Source organism: Oncorhynchus clarkii, chromosome 10 (genome assembly GCF_045791955.1).
Source record: "Oncorhynchus clarkii lewisi isolate Uvic-CL-2024 chromosome 10, UVic_Ocla_1.0, whole genome shotgun sequence".
Lineage (NCBI taxonomy): Eukaryota > Metazoa > Chordata > Actinopteri > Salmoniformes > Salmonidae > Oncorhynchus > Oncorhynchus clarkii.
Window position 1 is genome coordinate 64,052,016 of NC_092156.1, and position 14,067 is coordinate 64,066,082.

At 42.1% G+C, this 14,067-nt stretch overlaps 2 protein-coding genes across 6 annotated transcripts; one reads left to right on the top strand and one right to left on the bottom strand.

Annotated features, from left to right (window-relative positions):
• Positions 1-319: 319 nt before the first annotated feature.
• LOC139418991 (signal peptidase complex subunit 3-like) lies at positions 320-3,490 on the bottom strand. The gene is made up of 4 exons (XM_071168791.1): positions 3,265-3,490; positions 2,524-2,674; positions 955-1,070; positions 320-520 (listed from the first exon to the last, which is right to left on the bottom strand). The coding sequence occupies exons 1-4, from the start codon at positions 3,405-3,407 to the stop codon at positions 388-390; spliced, it is 543 nt and encodes a 180-aa protein (XP_071024892.1). The 5' UTR covers positions 3,408-3,490; the 3' UTR covers positions 320-387.
• Positions 3,491-4,117: 627 nt separating this feature from the next.
• Positions 4,118-13,386, top strand: LOC139418992 (ankyrin repeat and SOCS box protein 5-like). Of its 5 annotated transcripts, XM_071168796.1 has the most exons (8): positions 4,118-4,456; positions 7,703-7,760; positions 10,122-10,201; positions 10,564-10,671; positions 10,841-10,991; positions 11,167-11,301; positions 11,648-11,839; positions 12,146-13,386. In XM_071168796.1, exons 1-8 carry the CDS (start codon positions 4,436-4,438, stop codon positions 12,271-12,273), a joined length of 873 nt encoding a protein of 290 aa, XP_071024897.1. In that variant the 5' UTR covers positions 4,118-4,435; the 3' UTR covers positions 12,274-13,386. The 5 variants fall into 5 exon arrangements, with proteins under 5 accessions (XP_071024897.1, XP_071024893.1, XP_071024895.1 ...); XM_071168792.1 differs by lacking the exon at positions 7,703-7,760; XM_071168794.1 differs by lacking the exons at positions 4,118-4,456; positions 7,703-7,760 and adding an exon at positions 5,828-6,245.
• Positions 13,387-14,067: the final 681 nt, after the last annotated feature.

Sequence of the window (14,067 nt, forward strand, 5' to 3'; positions counted from 1 at the left end):
GCGATTTCACATTGCCATTCATTACACAGGTACTGAGTACTACTGTAGAGTTACATGAAGCATGCTGAGTCCTGACTTTCTAGTTACTAAGTCCATCTCAGCAATGACCATTTAAACCAAGGATTACTAGCAGGCATATCCTTGTTTACTCCTCGTTATTTCCTCACCTCTCTCACAGTGCATTAAGTAGAGGATCCAAGGTCTCTCTAATGAGCTTTGAGAGGAATTTAGGAAAAAAAAGAAAAGGATTTCACCGCTAGCAACATTTAGACAGTCTTTTTTCCTGCGGCAGCATCAATGCAAAAGGCATACAATTGAACCGTTCCCAAATGTCCACTTTTATTAAAAGTCATAAAAGATGACAACAAACACAAACAATAGAACAGTTTAGTAGCTCTTGGTGGTCTCGTATGATTCGGGGAAGGGGACAGACATGTGGCCAGAGCCCATGACCAGGGGCAGGATCCCAGCGTTGGGCACCACGTTCCAGGACAGAGTCAGGGTAATGTTTTTGTTCGCCCTGGTGGAGAGATCATCACAAAAAGGCCTTAAACATTGTAGAGCATTCCTACAAAATTTCCCTTCAAAAGACTGCGAGACAAGCGGCAGATGTGCCAAAAGCGGTCCTATACTGCCCTCTGCTGCATACAAAGGGTGTTCCCTAACTATTCAACATGTAGGCCTAAATGCAAAACAAATACTTGTTTCTCTATGTAAAATCAGATGGAATTGTATTTGTCAGAGTTTATAGCAGGTTTAAAAGGTGTCGCAAAATGATTATGTCGATGTGCCTTTTATACCTGCGGTAAACTGTGTGTGACAAACTATTTGATTTGATTCAATAAAATGACGTCAAGTCAGATTCCACACCAATGCTATATCAAAAACATGATTCGTTATCGCTAGGTTACTGGCAGCAGAATAAAAGTGAGAGGGTGAACAGAGGGCGCTCACCGAAGACCATTTCCGTCATCGAAGAAGAAGTACTTGGACTTCATGTCTCTGAGGTTGAGCTTGGTGCTCTCTCCTCTCAGCACGATCTTATCCCACAGAACCACCTGGTTCAGGGCCTGGAAGAAAGCACAACACGTCGCAGTTAAATATCACTAGTTGGCAGCTATTTTACCATGCACTCCACCTTCCTAGGTGTCCTGATCCCAGATCTGTATCTAATCTAATTGTATTTGTCACATGAGCAGAATACAACAGGTGTATTCACTGTGAAATGCTTACTTACGAGCCCTTTCCCAACAACGCAGCGTAAAAAGCAAGAAACATTTACTAAAAATAAACACGGAAATAGTAACAATTAAATAACAACGAGACTATATACACAAGGAGTCCCGGTACTGAGTCAATGTGCAGGGATACGAGGTAGTTGAGGTAATATGTACATGTAGGTAGGGGTAAAAGTGACAAGGCAATCAGGTCAGATAATAAACAGAGTAGCAGCAGCGTTTGTGAAAGTGTGTCTGTGCCGTCAATATGCATGTGTGTGTGTGTGTGTGTAGAGTTCAGTAAGTGTGCATAGAGCCGGTGCAAATATATTTTTAAAAAAGGGTGTCAATGCAAATAGTCCAGGTAGTCATTTGATTAACTGTCTTATGGCCCGCTGGCGGTGCGGTAGCAGAGAGAACAGTCTATGACCAGGGTGGCGGGAGTCTTCCTTCCTCTGACACCACCTGGTATAAAAGTCCTTGATGGCAGGGAGCTCGGCTCCAGTGATGTACTGGGCCGTACGCACTACCCATGTAGCGCCTTATGGTGGGTTGTCAAGCAATTGCATTCCAAATGGTGATGTAGCCAGTCAAGATGCTCTCAATGGTGCAGCTGTAGAACTTTTTAAGGATGTGAGGAACCATGCCAAATCTTTTCAGCCCCCTGAGGGGGAAGAGGCGTTGACGTGCTGTCTTCACGACTGTGTCCAATTCCTATAGTCATAGTTTACATTGAACTATACAGCACAGACAGACCTGAGACCAACCCAGGCTACTTCTTAGGATACACTATTTATAAAATCTCACCCATCAAACCATATTGCCTTCTTGGTTCCCACCAATTAAATGTGTGTGATCTGTAGAAGAACCAATGTGTCAACAGCGTGTGGCAACCAGCCTACCCATGCCAATAGGAGGAACGTGTGATACTGATCATTGATACATCATAAAGGAAAGAGGTCAGTTCTTACATTGCTCCTGGTGGTGTAGAAGTATGACTATTTTTCTGCATTTCTATATATAGGGTATTCTACCTATAGAAGGTCATCCCTTCAAAGCAAGCCAAGAGGAACGTATGATAATTGATAGCTCAACAGGAAAGAGAACAGGTCTGGGTTGTGTTCATCACGGCGATTCTGCAAAACATTTCGCAACAGAAAACGTTTAGTCGAAAAGGAAAACAATTTGCAACGAAAACAAGAGTTCTATTAGATCAATTCAGGTAGGTACCTCCCCGTTTATTTCTTAAATGGTCAACCGTTCCAGTTGCAAGACGTAATGTATACACCCGTTGTAAGACACTTACGTTGCTCTTGGTGGTGTACTCGGCAGACAAGTAGAGGAAGAGCTGCTTGACGTTCCAGTCAAATATGGGCTTTATGTCAGCAGAGAGGTCAAAGGTGATGAACCCCAGGTCACTTCTTTCCCTGGGTCCTGTGAAGTCATCCACGTTTTTCCTGTCAAATGGTAAAGGCCGAGTTAGTTGTGTGCAGTGCATTGCATCCTAGAATTAGGCCAAGACATTCCTTTCACCACGTGGAACAGTAAGCTGTCAAAATATCTGTTTTTTTTTTGTCTTGGCTACACCATAGATAGTAGTAGGCTACATTTACTTTATGGTTTCTGGCTGTGTGACGATAGCTAAATGTCAAAAGTAAGGTCGGAAACATTCCATCTGCTGGCAGCTCGTTTACAGTTTGACAAAATATACCGCGCTGACGTGCTGTTCAACTATTGGATACAATGTTGCAAGCAGCAGCTGGCATCCGGTCTGGCTGGCAGGCTACGTTGTAGCCAAAGACAAAAACAACGGTTGTTCATTGCTCAGGCAGTTTAATACACTGGTGTCTGTTAGATTGACTGGCGTCAATATTGCCATATGGATTCAATGATCACCTCGAGATGGAATTAGTTAGCACCATTGCAAAGACTCATACACCGATCTAGCTATGTAGCCAACCTATAACTATGTATACGAATAAAAATGTGATCTATCTAAACCAAAGCAATGCATGTTCAATAATAATAATAACTAGTCATCACTCACAGCATTACTCTCGAGACGTGGATATCCACCGGTACCCTCCTGTCTTTGAACGCTGTCGTGATAAAACAGCCAAACGTCAAAGCTGCCATCACGCTGAGCGAGAAGGCAAAGAGGGAATTTGCCCTCGATAACACTGTATTCATTTTGAAATACAATTATATTACAGTTTCATACACAGCGATGCGAAACACTTCTACCCGCAACAGCAGGAAGTGTAGTTTGACACAAAGAAATACGGAACTGGATGTTTTTTCCGTAATCGATGGAACATTAAAGTGAAACATTGCCCCCATGTATTATGGAGGTGAACTACAGTTCACACGACCAGTAAGAACTTGGAATTTCATGATAGTAGACAATTGATTGGATAATATAATTTTGAAGTAAAAGTATATGAGTCAAGATAATGTTAAACCTCAAGAGAAGAAATACTCAACACATATTTTTGAACCTTTCTGAAGCATCACAACAAAATGGAACAAACCACAGGTCAACTAAGTTTTTTTGTAATCATAGGTCACAGTCAGAAAGCCCCTGGCTATAGCTGTACTGTATTCCCTGCCCTAGGGCTGCTGGCAGAGTCTAAATGGCCATAGGCCTGTATCCACAAAGCGTCTTAGAGTAGGAGTACTGATAGTGCTGATCTAGGTTCAGTGTTGCATTTTAGATCATAATGAAGAAGAATACATGGATAGGAGTGGCCTAAGCCTAGATCTGCACTCATACTCTGAGACACTGTATGACTATGGGCCCCAGTTGTCCCACAGGCAGGCAGGCAGCGCTATAATACAGCTGCTCTCTCCAACTTATCCTATCTGGTCTCGACCCAGCTGCTGAGGGGAATTTCTGTGTCACTCTGGGCTGGCATATGACCCAGTACCAGAGTCAACACAACACAGATAGCCAGGCCCCCCATTTAAATTTCCAAAACATTAGCAGCCAGCCACCGACAGCCAGGCAAGACATAAGCAAGGCTAGACAAGCAAGGAAGCAATGACTCCAAATGTGGATAGCCAGTCTTTTGGAACAGTACACTACTCCAATGTCTACCTCTCCATATTCGCTCTGTTTTGCGTCAAGCTCTTTGTCAAGATCAGCCTGAATATTCTCACCCACTTCTATGTGGTGAAGGGGAATCGGAAGGAGGCTGCCCGCATTGCAGAAGAGTTTTATGATTTTGGACAAGGGCACAGTAAGTAGCTGTTTCCGTGAAAGGCAACAGACTATTATTCTATAGTAGAGGGTCATACACACACTTTCTACAGTAACGTGTGTGTATTAGGGTATTCCAGATTTCTAAAAGCTCTGTGTCTGTAACATGCCAGGCCAACTGTATCCAGTCTGCCCAGGAACTACCCAGCCTATCGTTGTGGCCCGGGGACATTAGAAACACTTAGATACATTGTGTATTAAATATACTTTCTTCTTGATGTCTTTCAATGCTCTTTTCATGCTGAGGTACTGGGGGAACAACCACACCTGCATTGTAACAACAGCACCTGGGATGAGGGGAAAGACCCAGAACCTTTGGCATCATGACGGCATGTTGGGTTGGCATGACAGAAGTCTCTGATTCAACATTGCTTCCGCCCTTGGCGTATTCCATGCACTGCAATCATCAAGTGATCTGATTAGATGACACATGAAATGTACATTTTTGAGAGTCTGTCAAATTAATATATTCAAGCCAGAGGTTTGCAGCTGTCCGTGTTTGCACAATTGCGCGTGCCCCTTGGATGGGTGTCATACCGTGGAGCTGTGCCCTTATTAAAATGCCTCACAATTCATAGACAGTTTCTATCACAGCTGAGACTTGGCAGTTACAGGCTGCAGCCTGTTGTCATACTCCACCTAGGTTACGCACAGCGACTGTCAGCCAGGAATGTTTTGAGCTGAACAGAAGCATGTTAGAGAGAGGTTAGAGAGGCTCTAGCTTTCCATCCCCAAGTACAACTAGTTTAACTAGTCTATTATGATTTGAAAACCTATAGTAGGTCTATTCAAATATGGCTCTGGAAAGACAAAATACTTATTAACTAGGTATTAAAATTCCCTTCTAATCAAGGACTATTTCAGACCAGGGACATCAGGTATGTGAACTCTCTGGTCGATCAAGAACTGATCAATGAATTTAGTACCAAAGAAAACCTGCATTATGTTGGTCCCTGAAATATAACCTGACAATTATGACCTTATAACATGACCAATGTTATAAACAGTACATGGTTTTTGCATTTGAATATTGCAAGCAAATGATTGATACATAAGCAACTAGACATACTCAAAAGAGCAAATACTGTACTCAACTCAAAGGTAAAACTTTAATATTTCAAACCATGCAGAATGAATCCTTTACAAACAGAACAGTTCCTAACCCTGAGACCAGCGGGGTAAAGGCTTTTCTGGTCTAAGCCATTTCTTAACCTCTGATAAAAATAGCAGGGTGCCACTGCCACAGCCACCACATTCTCTTCATCCCCTCAGTCATCTCTCTCTCTCTTCTTCACCCTATCACAATATCTCACCCCCACACCTTCTTATCGCTTTCGCTCTCTCTCTCTCTCTTCTTCACCCTATCACAATATCTCACCCCCACACCTTCTTATCGCTTTCTCTCTCTCTCTCTCTCTCTCTCTCTCTCTCTCTCTCTCTCTCTCTCTCTCTCTCTCTCTCTCTCTCTCTCTCTCTCACTCTCTCTCTCCCTACCTCACTCTCTGCATGTTCATGTTATTGTCGTGCTTGTCCTTGGCTGTGAAACGACAACAAGCCGAGCAGCCAACCAGAGAGCAGGATTTAGACTGGATCATGGTGCACAGTGCTGCGGGGACAGATAGCTGATGTAAACATGCCTGAAGTTCCACCTGCAGAGAGCTCGAGCGAACAGCAGCCAGAAAACACGCAGAGGAAAAGAACGTTAGAGAACACAGACGATTACACCGCAAAAAAGAAACAACGCTGCTGGGGTATTTTAACTAGCCAAGGTCAGTAGCGTTTTACGCACACACAATTGCGTATTTGCGCACTGGGTGAGTGCGCCTCGGACTGTCACTGTGCAATGTTATTATAGGACACCTGTGCTGTTCGTGTCAAGTTTATTAGAGATAGACAGAGGGGTTGACATGGAAATGTTTCGTGATCACCTGTTCTAGAACATTCTCATAGGCATCCAGCCTATTTGGGACTGTGCTATAGCATGTGAAACGAAGCTCTATGATATAAGAATATCATGACATAATCAAACAAAGGCCTTGGACACATCTGGTCAAATGGGTCCCTAGAGCAGTCCAGTGCTTATCCTATTGATATGGATACAGATCCATATATCTTACATCATAACACGAATGCATGTTTTATTTATTTAACACATTATTATAGTGTATTATTATTTGTAGTAGTATTACTAGGCCTATGTGTAGTAGGCCTTGGGGTATGTGTCTATTAATGACTGGCCTACAACAGCTGAAGTTACCATGTGCTCTCATGACTCTTTCACACAAGACAATAAGAGTATGACCTTTGAACTGGACTAAGCAGCAGCTTCAGTCAATTAAACCTGATTATATCTCTTTAAAGGTTGTATCCAATCTAAACAGTAGCTGGGTCACATTAGGGTTGTAACTGGGTGATTACTAATTGACTTTGGCCTTTGACATTCAAATGTTCTAAATGCAGTAGTTTGTTATTTAAGCAGAAGAAATCAACAGAAATACAAATTGCAGATATGACAGCCCTTTCTGCTTCCTGTGTTCTGGCTCAGTGTGGCAAAAGCAAAGTCACATGTTCAGTGCACTGTTGCAATATTCATGAGAGCCACCATTTTACCCTGCTAGAATAGAGACACCCTGTGCTGTCCGAATGAGAATAATGGGCTTCAGCCGCACCAGGCAACCAGCTACAGAGGATCACCACCGTGGGAAAGGTTGGCTGGTTTCCTGGAGAATGGATAGAAAATAGAGAGAGGTGGGATTCCAGGTTACTGTTGCTGTTGTGACTGGAATTAACTACTTACTGTGGTTCTGACATGTGCTTCATAAGAACAGCTTCCAAACTCTACTTATCTCTGCCGCAGTGGTGGTCCCCATTGCCACCTGTTGTTATGTTATGTATACCTTGATAGAGGAATCTCTGTTATTGTCCTTTCCCCCAAAATATATATCAAAATGAATGTCATTTTTGGTCTATATATTAAAAAGGAATTCAGAATTTGCAACAACAAAAAATAAATATACAGTATTTTAGTTGTCCTATTCATCATGAAAGATAGTAGCAACAAAAGGCCATTTCAATGTACTACATGAGCTTGTCAGGTGATGCAGATGCCCTTCCAAAGATGGCCGGCACAGTCACAGCTCTGCCTGTGTGAATCCATGGAGTAACAACAAGACCCCTTCAGTACAATAACAGTACAGTATGTGACAGGCGCCCTCTTCTCCAACAGGCAGGAATGTCATATACCTATCAATGGCTAGATGTTCCATGGGGAGACGGAGACATGGGTATGTAGTGTTGAATATTGCTGTGTGATGTTTATGTGGAGCTCTTGCTGACATTTATTTATACTCAAGGCTCCCTCATAAAAGAGACTCATATCTCAATAGGATTTCACCTGAATAAAGGACTAATAAAATATAAAAAACACCTAAATGTTGTTCTCTGACGTGGCTGGCAGTGTTGTTGGGTGTGTAGGGAGAGACTGAGCTCTGCTCTGCCAGTTGAACAAGGCTATGCCTGCCAGTTGTACAAGGCTATGCCTGCCAGTTGTACAAGGCTATGCCTGCCAGATGGCCTGCCCGGTTGAGCTACAGCTATATATAGCTCCATCCACACAGTGAGAGAGTGAAAACCTATCCAGCGCTCTGTTATATGCTCCGTAATATTAGTGACAGCTGTGACAACTGGGTTTCAGTTTTCTGAACATATAAACATGGATAGTGGACTGGTACTACTGGCTTTTGGAAAGTAATTCTAGATTAGGATTACGGTAAGGATGGAATAATAAGGATACTGACAGAGAGTGAAGGCTATGATGAATGCTGTCAATGTATCAATGTATCAGACTTGAATGGTAATGTGCTGGTTATATATAAATATAATATATATATATATACAGTGGGGAGAACAAGTATTTGAAACACTGCCGATTTTGCAGGTTTTCCTACTTACAAAGCATGTAGAGGTCTATAATTTTTTATCATAGGTACACTTCACCTGTGAGAGACGGAATCTAAAACAGAAATCCAGAAAATCACATTGTATGATTTTTAAGTAATTAATTTGCATTTTATTGCATGACATAATTATTTGATACATCAGAAAAGCAGAACTTAATATTTGGTACAGAAACCTTTGTTTGCAATTACAGAGATCATACGTTTCCTGTAGTTCTTGACCAGTTTTGCACACACTGCAACAGGGATTTTGGCCCACTCCTCCATACAGACCTTCTCCAGATCCTTCGGGGCTGTCGCTGGACAATACGGACTTTCAGCTCCCTCCAAAGATTTTCTATTGGGTTCAGATCTGGAGACTGGCTAGGCCACTCCAGGACCTTGAGATGCTTCTTACGGAGCCACTCCTTAGTTGCCCTGGCTGTGTGTTTCGGGTCGTTGTCATGCTGGAAGACCCAGCCACGACCCATCTTCAATGCTCTTACTGAGGCAAGGAGGTTGCTGGCCAAGATCTCGCGATACATGGCCCCATCCATCCTCCCCTCAATACGGTGCAGTCGTCCTGTCCCCTTTGTAGAAAAGCATCCCCAAAGAATGATGTTTCCACCTCCATGCTTCACGGTTGGGATGGTGTTATTGGGGTTGTACTCATCCTTCTTCTTCCTCCAAACACAGCAAGTGGAGTTTAGACCAAAAAGCTCTATTTTTGTCTCATCAGACCACATGACCGTCTCCCATTCCTCCTCTGGATCATCCAGATGGTCATTGGAAAACTTCAGACAGGCCTGGACATGCGCTGGCCTGAGCAGGGGGACCTTGCGTGCGCTGCAGGATTTGAATCCATGACGGCGTAGTGTGTTACTAATGGTTTTCTTTGAGACTGTGGTCCCAGCTCTCTTCAGGTCATTGACCAGGTCCTGCCGTGTAGTTCTGGGCTGATCCCTCACCTTCCTCATGATCATTGAGGATCATGATCATTGACGAGGTGAGATCTTGCATGGAGCCCCAGACCGAGGGTGATTAACCGTCATCTTGAACTTCTTCCATTTCTTATAATTGCGCCAACAGTTGTTGCCTTCTCACCAAGCTGCTTGCCTATTGTCCTGTAGCCCATCCCAGCCTTGTGCAGGTCTACAATTTTATCCCTGATGTCCTTACACAGCTCTCTGGTCTTGGCCATTGTGGAGAGGTTGGAGTCTGTTTGATTGAGTGTGTGGACAGGTGTCTTTTATACAGGTAACGAGTTCAAACAGGTGCAGTTAATGCAGGTAATGAGTGGAGAACAGGAGGGCTTCTTAAAGAAAAACTAACAGGTCTGTGAGAGCTGGAATTCTTACTAGTTGGTAGGTGATCAAATACTTATGTCATGCAATAAAATGCAAATTAATTACTTAAAAATCATACAATGTGATTTTCTGGATTTTTGTTTTAGATTCCGTCTCTCACAGTTGAAGTGTACCTATGATAAAACATTACAGACCTCTACATGCTTTGTAAGCAGGAAAACCTGCAAAATCAGCAGTGTATCAAATACTTGTTCTCCCCACTGTATATATAACCAGCACATTACCATTCAAGTCTGATATATATATTTGTGGATGTGACCAATAAGAGCTTGTATGATAGTGAAGCGCTATCACTGTAAACGTATGACTGTAATGTGTGTTGTTTTGTCTGTCCCTCTCCCAGGGTCATGGGCGGACCGGTCCCCTCTCCACGAGGCAGCTTGTCAGGGCCGTCTCCTGGCCCTCAGGACCCTACTCTCACAGGTGAGTCACACACAGAGGGGCGGGGCACTACAACGCAAAGCGAACCCTAACCTTAACTCTTAAACTAAACCTAAACTCAACCCTAACTCTAGACATAACCTTAACCCTCACTCTACACTATCTAGAAACTAAAAAGGCTTCTTTGCCTGTTCACATAGGAGAACCCTTTGAAAAAAAACTTTTTGGTTCCAGGTAAAAGTGTGTGACCCGTATTGGAAACCTAACCGTAACCTTAGCAAGCAGCTGCTTCTCAACAGACAGTGTGTTGATAGTATGACCATCTGTAGCGCATTTACACAAAATAAAGTGTAGGCAAATGAGACCTATATAACGAATGCAAACATTTCTTGTTGTCATCCCAGGGTTACAACGCAAACATCCCTACCATAGACCATGTGACGCCGTTGCATGAGGCTTGTCTGTCAGACCACGCGTCATGTGCCAAGGCGCTTATTGCAGCTGGTGCCAATGTAAGTCATGACCAAACGGACGCACACACAAACGCATAACGCTCCACGTCAGAACGAGACGTCATTATGATGTGGCAGCAACTCCTCTTTTTACATTCCGATTGACTCGCCTTTGTTGTAACTTATAGATACTCGTGGTTTTCTGACAATGCTCCATCTATCTAATCAGGTAAATGCCACCACCATTGATGGGGTGACGCCGCTGTTCAATGCCTGCTCAGCGGGCAGTGCCACCTGTACAGAGGTACTGCTGGAAAACGGTGCCAAGCCCCAGTCAGAGATGTGCCAGCCCTCGCCCATACACGAAGCCTCCAGCAAAGGTACTGTAGGAGGACTGCCATTGCAGGATATGTGTGTCATACTGTCACTTTACTGTGTGGTTTTGAAATACTCTGTCTGTAATTTTAGTATGTTTCACCCCTCTATTCTAAGATAAGAGTACTGAATGCGTTCTGAATGAGAGTATCCTGGTAACACAGGGCGTATTGTGTGTAGGCAGAATTGCTTGTCTGGAGGCACTGATCACATGGGGAGCAGACGTGGACTATGATATTCCTCACCTAGGAACCCCCCTGTACATCGCCTGCATCTCCTCAGGACTCCAGTGCACACAGAAACTCCTCGATGGAGGTCAGTAACTAACCAGACACTTTGGTCCTAACTTCACATGATCTCTCCCATTGACGTCAATGCATTTTTGTATTTTATTTTTATGATTCATTCGTTTGTCTTTTTTTTCCTTCTGTATTCTGCATTTACTAAGGAAAGGTATGTCACAGGACATTGTTTTGACTGATGCAGTACTCACAAACATGGAGCATGTTCAGGAGGGAGAATTTTTTTGAAACTGAGTGAAACGGGAAGGAACAACACAAACGTGTCCAATCAGAGCACAAATGAATGTTTTCTGTTGCAAACCATTTTGCTACAGTGTGACCTACTGAACTTAACCAGTGGTGTCTGGTTTACTCCAAAGGGGCCAATGTGCAGAAGGGCAGGTTCCTGGAGAGCCCGCTCCATGCAGCAGCTCAGAAGGACTCTCCTGAGATCATCAATGTGTTGTTAGAGTTTGGAGCGAACATTAACGCTAAAAACCTAGAGCTGAAGAGACCGGTGGAGTCAGCCCCACCTAACAGCTCAGCAGAGGAGACGTTACTGCTGTATGAAGGTAAGATTATTCTCAGTTCACATGGGATTATTAGCCTGATTCCAGATCAGTTTGCACTGTATAGCTAACTCATATGTTTGTTTTCATGCCAAACTTGTGGTCTGATCAGAAGTTTTCTGATACTATTTCTGATCTGGGACCAGGTTAGGAAATATCTCCATTCAGCTGGTGGGAAGAAGTCAGAATCCCTTGTAAAACATTGTTATTTGCTTTATACAAGTGGATGATATTGAGGCTGTCTTGGATTAATCAGATAATATCTCGATCTCTTGCTCTCTCCCTCTGTTTCTCTCTCTCTCTCTGCAGCAACACCTCAGCCACTATATCAGCTGTGTCGTCTCAGTGTCAGAGATTATATGGGCCGATCTCGACTACACCTCATCCCTCAGCTACACCTACCCAACCTTCTCAAACGCTTCCTCCAGTACAGATAGAACACATCAACGCCCTCTCTCTCTCTGTCTGTTGCTCTCTCCCTTCTCTTTCTGTTTTTCTAAATGAGAGCATCGTCATAATAGAGGATATTCTTTATCCCATCCTCTCTTTTGTTTTCTCTCTGTTTCTCGCTCCGTCCATTTCATCATCAAATGAATTCATTATTACTCAATGAACCTCATTTAAATTTTTTTTTTTTTAAAACAGAACCTCAAATGCACAGAAACCCTCCCATTCACTGACATCTGTTTTCACTGTTTCTCTGAGGCACCTACGTACAAGGTCATGTAAATATGTATATTCTGTTACATTGACCAAAACATGAGTTTGAATGTTCAAAATAACTAAATATTAACACTGTATAATACTGTGTTATCAGTTCAAATGACACCCCCATTGCAGTGATCGTTGTGATCCCAACTTGTCAGAAAGTTGCCTGTAAAGATGTGTACTGGTGTAAATCATGTTTTTCTGCACAAATACTATCAAAGTCAAGTTGATCACCTTGCATGTCACTTTGGTTTTGTGTCCAATATTCCTGTCCACGTTTAACTGCCTAATATTCATTGACCCAAATAATGAAAGGGGCCATTGCATGTTTAATGTAATGTATAACATAATGTACTTTAATGTACACAATTCATGTTCTGTCATCTTGTTTGAATGAGCTGCCTTTATGCTATCAATGATGCAAACAAGATACCATTATGTACCTTAATGTACAGTGTTATCTTGTTTGCATCATTGGTAGCATATATTTGTTATTCATTTATTTTATTTTACCCTTATTTTACCTGGTAAGTTGAGTGAGAACACATTCTCATTTACAGCAATGACCTGGGGAATAGTTATAGGGGAGAGGAGGGGGGATGAATGAGCCAATTGAAAGCTGGGGATGATTAGGTGACTGTGATGGTATGAGGGACAGATTGGGAATCTAGCCAGGACACCGGGGTTAACACCCCTACCCTTATGATAAGTGCCATGGGATCTTTAGTGACCACAGACCACACCCATTTAACGTGTTATCCAATGACGGATATATGCAGCTCATTCATTACACATTGACATGTGTACATTAAAGATTCATTGACTCTGGAAAAAGTAAAAAATATTCAAAATTGTACCCATGATACTCTGTGTCTGTTCTATATGAGGCTTTTATGGTGTGAATAACATTGTATTTCAATTATTGTCTTATATCATTAGCCAACTAATATGTATATATTATATATATATATATATTAACGTGACCTGTATATGTATAACTCACTGAAAAATGTATAGTATTTTGCCAAAAATTTCACATACCTCTCACCTGTTTCACTCTAATAAATAAGAATTTTATTCCATGATGTGGTTGTCTTGGAGATTATACTTCTGGCATTTTTCAGCTGTGGTTTAGTTCAGTTGTTTTTTTTGTTGGTAGACTTTTTCATTTTTTTTCTACAATACTAGATGGTGCTCTGGAGCATGACCAATTTAGAAGATCCTTCACCTTTTCCATCAATCAAAACTATATCCTGCTTACACATTTTACATGTTTACATTGGTATCGTCTTTATGTTACAAAACTAACATTTTGATATTTTCATGAACACATTTTATAAACTGCAATGGCAGTACAAACAAACTGTACATATGTCTAAGTAAAACATAATCAATAAATAAATACATAGATAAATAAATAAAAACAAACGCATTTGAAGATAATTGAAGCATAGGTGGAAAACTAATATCAATACATTAGTAAAAAAAACATTACAGCACTTGTATAAATTATGTGAATAAAT

Coding starts and splice junctions, on each gene's coding strand:
- LOC139418991 (XM_071168791.1), bottom strand. CDS start 3,407: ATGAATACAGTGTTATCGAGGGCAAATTCCCTCTTTGCCTTCTCGCTC. Junction 2,675..3,264: donor CACGTCTCGAGAGTAATGCT/GTGAGTGATGAC, acceptor ACCATTTGACAG/GAAAAACGTGGATGACTTCA. Junction 521..954: donor GATGACGGAAATGGTCTTCG/GTGAGCGCCCTC, acceptor TCTCTCCACCAG/GGCGAACAAAAACATTACCC.
- LOC139418992 (XM_071168792.1), top strand. CDS start 4,258: ATGACTCCAAATGTGGATAGCCAGTCTTTTGGAACAGTACACTACTCC. Junction 10,992..11,166: donor ACACGAAGCCTCCAGCAAAG/GTACTGTAGGAG, acceptor TATTGTGTGTAG/GCAGAATTGCTTGTCTGGAG. Junction 11,302..11,647: donor ACAGAAACTCCTCGATGGAG/GTCAGTAACTAA, acceptor TTTACTCCAAAG/GGGCCAATGTGCAGAAGGGC.